We start from the raw sequence: 6,879 nt of genomic DNA, 5'->3' as shown, positions 1-6,879 counted from the left end.
GCTGACTTCTGCCTTTGAAACTGCAAACAACCTTTCTTCAGTAAACTCTTCTTCAATTGATTGCAACTGTGACTCCTGGTCTTCATTTCTCACACTGGTTCTAAGGGCCTTTACTGTAATTCCCCTACACTGTAATAAAATGAAATTAATAAATGCATGGCAAGGAAGGTGGGAAAGCAGTAATCCAGGTATGTGGTTTATAGTATTGTACAGTCAGTGGGGAAAACACAATGAATTGGAGGGAACAGAAGGGAAGAGGTAATATTGTCTAGATTAAGACTGGGGCATACAGGATTGAATTCTACTCTGGCAATGATGGGTAAGCACAAGAATGAGTTGTGTGAAGAATGTGGTGTTCTGGAAACTGTAGAACATGTATTTTTTGTATGAAATAAATATGAGGTACATCGAAGTAGTCTGTGTAGTAGTATAAAGAGTAGACCAGTAAAGGCTTTGGATATTTTGGGAACAAGCGTGAGAGATACACGGGTATATAGGGCACTTTTTTCATTTTTACAAAACACAGGATTAGTGCGTAGAATATAATGTGGATGGATGGATGGTAGTGCTTTGCCCTGCTCTGGAGTTTGAGCAGCCCAGTGTGAAAGCTGGAGGAGCTGAACATGCAGCATCAGCTGAAGACTGGGCTCTGATTTTCTGGGGGCAGGGCGGAGTATCGCATCCTCACAAAACTATTTCTGCAAGATGTATGTTGTACACAGGGTTGGGAGGGTTACTTTTGAAATGTATTCCACTACAGATTACAGAATACATGCTGTAAAATGTAATTTGTAACGTATTCCGTTAGATTACTCAAGGTCAGTAACGTATTCTAAATACTTTGGATTACTTCTTCAGCACTGGTAGATTTTTTTCACTTGTTTTGACTATAAAAACTCTGCCAGTACAGTGAGACAAAATACACATGTTAATAATACATTCTCTGAAAAACCTAAATATCTTATGCAGTGTTGTTTCTAAAACAAGATCAATCAAATTGATCTTGTTTTAAGGATTTTTAGATATTTTTACAGGAAAACAATACAAAAATTACTATCAAGAATATGATTTTTTGCCCTAATATCAAAGGTCTTACTAGAAAAAAAGAAATTATGATCCAACGTGAATTTTCTTGATAAAAAATATGATCGTGCCTGATAACATGCATGTAAAATGGCTGGAAATAGCATTTTAGCTTAGCGTAAAGCTGACAAATTACACAAGGTTTATTTCTAATTCTTCTGCTCCAAACTGTCTTTTTGTATGAATGTAACGCATCATAAGAAAGTGTTTCACCGCTGTTCAAATGCACTTTGGATCGCATCATATATATGTATAAATGTTTTCCATCTGAAAGGACTAAATATTAAATGAAACAAATGACAATAAAATGCAAAGTAATCTCTTCAGTAATCAAAATACTTCTTGAATGTAACTGTATTCTAATTAATGATTTAAATTGTAACTGTAGTGGAATACAGTTACTTATATTTTGCATTTTAAATACGTGATCCCATTACTCCGTTACTCCCCAACCCTGATTGTACAGTAGGTAGTGGTAATACTCCTAAGGAGTGAATGGCCATTAAACAAGAAGAAGAAGAAGAACAGCAACCAGAAGCAGTTCTGATATCAGACAGCTAAATTTCCCACAACTGCCTGCTTCTATCGAGAAGTTTTTAATTTTTTTTACCGACTGAATTCTTGTGAAGTCTCAAATTCAAAGTGGTTTTATTTCTTTCCCTGAACATCTGTAAAAAGTGCTACAATGGTGCAGTATAAAGGAGCAGCCAGTGAAGCGAGCAGAGCAATGCAGCTCATGAAGAAAAGAGAAAGAGAGCGAGCAGCTCAAACAGAAGATTGCAGAGGCAAGAAACACAAACAACACAACCCAAAACAAAAGCACATATAAACACAATGACACTGACCCTGCAACCTGTCCCAACTGCATGCCTAAGGCACTGTTGTTACAGTGCATCCGGAAAGTATTCACAGCGCTTCACTTTTTCCACATTTTGTTATGTTACAGCCTTATTCCAAAATGGATTAAATTCATTATTTTCCTCAAAATTCTACAAACAATACCCCATAATGACAACATGAAAGAAGTTTGCTTGAAATCTTTGCAAATTTATTACAAATAAAAAACGAAAAAAAAAGAAAATATCATGTACATAAGTATTCACAGCCTTTGCCATGACACTCAAAATTGAGCTCAGGTGCATCGTGTTTCCACTGATCATCCTTGAGATGTTTCTACAACTTGATTGGAGTCCACCTGTGGTAAATTCAGTTGATTGGACATGATTTGGAAAGGCACACACCTGTCTATATAAGGTCCCACAGTTAACAGTGCATGTCAGAGCACAAACCAAGCCATGAAGTCCAAGGAATTGTCTGTAGACCTCTGAGACAGGATTGTATCGAGGCACAGATCTGGGGAAGGGTACAGAAACATTTCTGCAGCATTGAAGGTCCCAATGAGCACAGTGGCCTCCAACATCCGTAAATGGAAGAAGTTTGGAACCACCAGGACTCTTCCTAGAGCTGGCCGCCCGGCCAAACTGAGCGATCAGGGGAGAAGGGCTTTAGTCAGGGAGGTGACCAAGAACCCGATGGTCACTCTGACAGAGCTCCAGCGTTTCTCTGTGGAGAGAGGAGAACCTTCCAGAAGAACAACCATCTCTGCAGCACTCCACCAATCAGGCCTGTATGGTAGAGTGGCCAGACGGAAGCCACTCCTCAGTAAAAGGCACATGACAGCCTGCCTGGACTTTGCCAAAAGGCACCTGAAGGGCTCTCAGACCATGAGAAACAAAATTCTCTGGTCTGATGAAACAAAGATTGAACTCTTTGGCCTGAATGGCAAGCGTCATGTCTGGAGGAAACCAGGCACCGCTCATTACCTGGCCATCAACTGGGAAACTAGTCAGGATCGAGGGAAAGATGAATGCAGCAATGTACAGAGACATCCTTGATGAAAACCTGCTCCAGAGCGCTCTGGAACTCAGACTGGGGAGAAGGTTCATCTTCCAACAGGACAACGACCCTAAGCACACAGCCAAGATAACAAAGGAGTGGTTACGGGACAACTCTGTGAATGTCCTTGAGTGGCCCAGCCAGAGCCCAGACTTGAACCCGATTGAACATCTCTGGAGAGATCTGAAAATGGCTGTGCACCGACGCTCCCCATCCAACCTGATGGAGCTTGAGAGGTCCTGCAAAGAAGAATGGGAGAAACTGCCCACAAATAGGTGTGCCAAGCTTGTAGCATCATACTCAAAAAGACTTGAGGCTGTAATTGGTGCCAAAGGTGCTTCAACAAAGTATTGAGCAAAGGCTGTGAATACTTATGTACATGCGTTTTGTTTTTTTTTTCTCCGTTTTTTATTTTTAATAAATTTGCAAATATTTCAAACAAACTTCTTTCATGTTGACATTATGGGGTATTGTTTGTAGAATTCTGAGGAAAATAATGAATTTAATCCATTTTGGAATAAGGCTGTAACATAACAAAATGTGGAAAAAGTGAAGTGCTGTGAATACTTTCTGGATGCACTGTACATCTTCAAAGTGTAGATATGCCTCTAAATGTAGTGTTGAATTTCTTTTTTTTTTTTTTTTTAATTTATGTAATATTTAGAGCATTTCAGCATAGTATTGTGTGTTGTTTAACCCAGATTATTAGTCATGTTATGCCCCTTTTAGACAGTACAGTGTCAATGTTCCATGATCTGATAACGCTTCATAATAAATTTAATTACTAATACCTCCATAATTCTTACAATAATTGCCTTTATGAAAAATAGTAGCATAACCACATTTAGAAACTATAATAAATCTGTCATAGATGTAATTAAAAAAAGTTGACCCCCTCACTCCTCTGACAGATTATTTCATTTTAATATTACAACTTTTCACGTAACTAATACAGCTTGAGTTGTTGAAAATCAGTGTGAAATGCTATACTTAAATTAAAACTATTTTGAACAACATTTTCTTCCTATTCTGGTATATGATCTCATATTAAGTAAAGGAAAAATATAATATTCTTTTAAAACCAATTTGTCACTCTGCAGGTCTATTGAGGTGAACTGCAAAATAGTGTGATTGAATTGTTGACCAGTTGCAGCACCTAAAATAAATGCTTTCACTTATACATATGAGTATGTTTTCAGACATTTAACCTAATATCTTGATGTAAAAAAAAAAATCTTCGATGGCATTTTTCAACTGGCCCTCTAGTTTTACTTAATATAGTCAAATCAAGGTAAATGTTTTTGAGAAATTAACAAACATTTGCATTATATTATGTTTAACAGATCATTAGTCATGAGTACACTTAACTAGAACTGTCATTAAAATTAGGCTAATTCATGGATGTGAAAAATGAAAATTCTCCCATCATTCACTCACCCTCATGCCATCCCAGATGTGTATGACTTTCATTCTTCTGCTGAACACAAATGAAGATTTTTAGAAGAATATCTCAGCTCTGTAGGTACATAGAATGCAAGTGAATGGTGACCAAAACTTTGAAACTCCAAAAAGCACATAAATGCAGCATAAAGGTAATCCATAAGACTCCAGTGGTTTAATCAATGTCTTCTTAAGCGATCCAATCAGTTTTGGGTGAGGACAGACCAAAGCATAACTAATTTTTCACTGTACATCTTGCCATTGCAGTCTCTAGGCATGATTATGATTTCAAACTCGGTTACACTTCTTAGTGCTTGAGCCATGCACAAAGCGCTAGATGGCGCTATAGGAAGTGTAATTGAACTTGAAATCCTGATTGGTAAGGAGATTGCTGATGTCAAGATTTATTAAGAGTTATAGTTTGGTCTTTTCCCACCCAAAACCGATTGGATCGCTTCAGAAGACATAGATTAAACCACTGGAGGCTTATGGGTTACATTTATGCTGCCTTTATGTGCTTTTTGGAGCATCAACATTTTAGTCATTATGGCATGAGGGTGAGTAAATGATGAATTTTCATTTTTATGTGAACTATCCCTTGAATGCAAAACATCTCCCCTAACTGAACTTCACATTTCATATTCCAGGGCAACATGGTGAAGTCCAACATTGATAAGAAGTTCTCGGCTCACTATGATGCTGTGGAGCAAGAGCTCAAGTCCAGCACTGTGGGTAAGCAAACATTAGAAATCAACTAATATGATTCATTTATGCACTGAAACTCAGAACAGCTTTTATTTCATCAGAAAGGTTCATTGGATGTTCTTTTTTGCCTTTTGTTTAGGTATAATTGCATAACACATAACCCCTTTGGAATTATACATTTAGCCTGTTATACATATTTTGAATGTTAAATCTGTTTCTGATTTTGTTGCTCTCTGTAGGTCTCGTGACTCTGAATGACATGAAAGCAAAACAGGAAACTCTGGCCAAAGAACGTGAGAAACAGCTTGCCAAGAAAGAGCAATCAAAAGAGTTACAGCTGTAAGCCATTTCTTCCCCTGCTTTAATTGATTTATTTTCTCAGTATGAATCAGACTGAGTTTCTAATGCCATTTTTTAAATCCCCTTTTTTGTGACTTTAGTCTTGGTGTTGTATATTACAGCTTTTCATCCTGTCTGTATCCTGGCCTATTGACTGATTTGTTTTTCTCTTCTGTTCTGTTTTAAATTACATTTGGTCTGTTGTTGTAGGAAACTGGAAAAACAGATGGAGAAAAAAAGTAAAGAAGAGCAAAAAAGAAAGATTGCCAGTATATCCTTCAATCCGGATGAAGGAGAGGAAGAAGAGGAGGAAGATGAAATTGAAGAGGAGATATGTATGGGACTCTGCTTTTCATTAAAGGGATAGTTCACCCTGTCATCATTTACTCACCCTCATGTTGTTCCAAACAACACACTAGGGTAATGTCCCAAGCAGCTTTGTTTTCCATACACTAAGTGTTGCAGCTGTGGTTACTATTCACTTTCATTGTATGAAAAAAAAAAAAATGCTTGGATATTCTGCTAGATAACTCCTTTTATGTGACTAAATGATGACAGTTTTCATTTACTGTAATGATGAAATATGTATTATTGTGTTTACCAGACCTACCTATAAAGAAGAACAAACTGGGGAAAAACCCAGATGTTGACACAAGTTTCCTGCCAGACAGGGACAGAGAGGTACACAACTTGCTCTCTGTTATGTAGTTACACATGTATAGCCAATCCATACCCAATAATCCAACAATTGCTGAATATAATAGCGATAAAGAAAAATAAAGTAATTAAATCAGATAAAGAATTGCTGTTGCATTTAAAGCCGAAGAGTGTAGTGTGATTTTCTCAAATACTCCCTAACATCTCTTTTTAGGGTGCTGAAAACAGCTTAGAGGACTGTTGATTAACGTAATATAGCTCAATTAAAGCCATATGAATAGTTGTTTGTTTTCCTTGGCTGGTTTCCAGAAAGTTTCAATGAAGCGTGGTAACTGGAGGTCAAATAACGCCATGCGAGGAGCAGACGTGTAAACGACGAGCTCTGCGGACTTTGCTAGTTTTTTAATTATTTTCATGTTATAATCCGGTGAGATTCGATACACCCAGTTACATATTTGCTCTTTGGGGTAAACATGGCAAAGAAGTCAAAATTCTCGGGCTCTGGAGACATTAAAAGACACTTATGTGCTCTAGCTGAAATCTCTTACGGGCCTGCAGACCGGGGACTCGATTTGGATGGTGCGGCTGGGGAAATTCAGCGTCAACTGTCCAACATGTCGGTGATGCTGACGAAGGTTGTTGCTGACTTGGAGGATCTCGCTGTAATACGTCGATCGATTACGGCGATGGAAACAAAATTCTCTGAGTTGGTTACAAGAGTGACAGATGTTGAGAAATGGATCGATTATCTGGAGTCAT

At 37.8% G+C, this 6,879-nt stretch overlaps 1 protein-coding gene across 1 annotated transcript; it reads left to right on the top strand.

Moving 5' to 3' along the window:
* Nucleotides 1-4,921: 4,921 nt before the first annotated feature.
* Nucleotides 4,922-6,186, top strand: LOC127419931 (protein FAM50A-like). The gene is made up of 4 exons (XM_051661755.1): nucleotides 4,922-4,976; nucleotides 5,067-5,151; nucleotides 5,364-5,463; nucleotides 5,674-6,186. The coding sequence occupies exons 1-4, from the start codon at nucleotides 4,932-4,934 to the stop codon at nucleotides 5,828-5,830; spliced, it is 387 nt and encodes a 128-aa protein (XP_051517715.1). The 5' UTR covers nucleotides 4,922-4,931; the 3' UTR covers nucleotides 5,831-6,186.
* Nucleotides 6,187-6,879: the final 693 nt, after the last annotated feature.

This window comes from Myxocyprinus asiaticus, chromosome 29, assembly GCF_019703515.2.
Source record: "Myxocyprinus asiaticus isolate MX2 ecotype Aquarium Trade chromosome 29, UBuf_Myxa_2, whole genome shotgun sequence".
Lineage (NCBI taxonomy): Eukaryota > Metazoa > Chordata > Actinopteri > Cypriniformes > Catostomidae > Myxocyprinus > Myxocyprinus asiaticus.
The sequence above is the reverse complement of the archived record's forward strand: the minus strand, read 5'-3'. Positions and strand labels throughout refer to the sequence as shown.

Coding starts and splice junctions, on each gene's coding strand:
- LOC127419931 (XM_051661755.1), top strand. CDS start 4,932: ATGTGCTTTTTGGAGCATCAACATTTTAGTCATTATGGCATGAGG. Junction 5,152..5,363: donor GCTCAAGTCCAGCACTGTGG/GTAAGCAAACAT, acceptor TGCTCTCTGTAG/GTCTCGTGACTCTGAATGAC. Junction 5,464..5,673: donor CAATCAAAAGAGTTACAGCT/GTAAGCCATTTC, acceptor CTGTTGTTGTAG/GAAACTGGAAAAACAGATGG.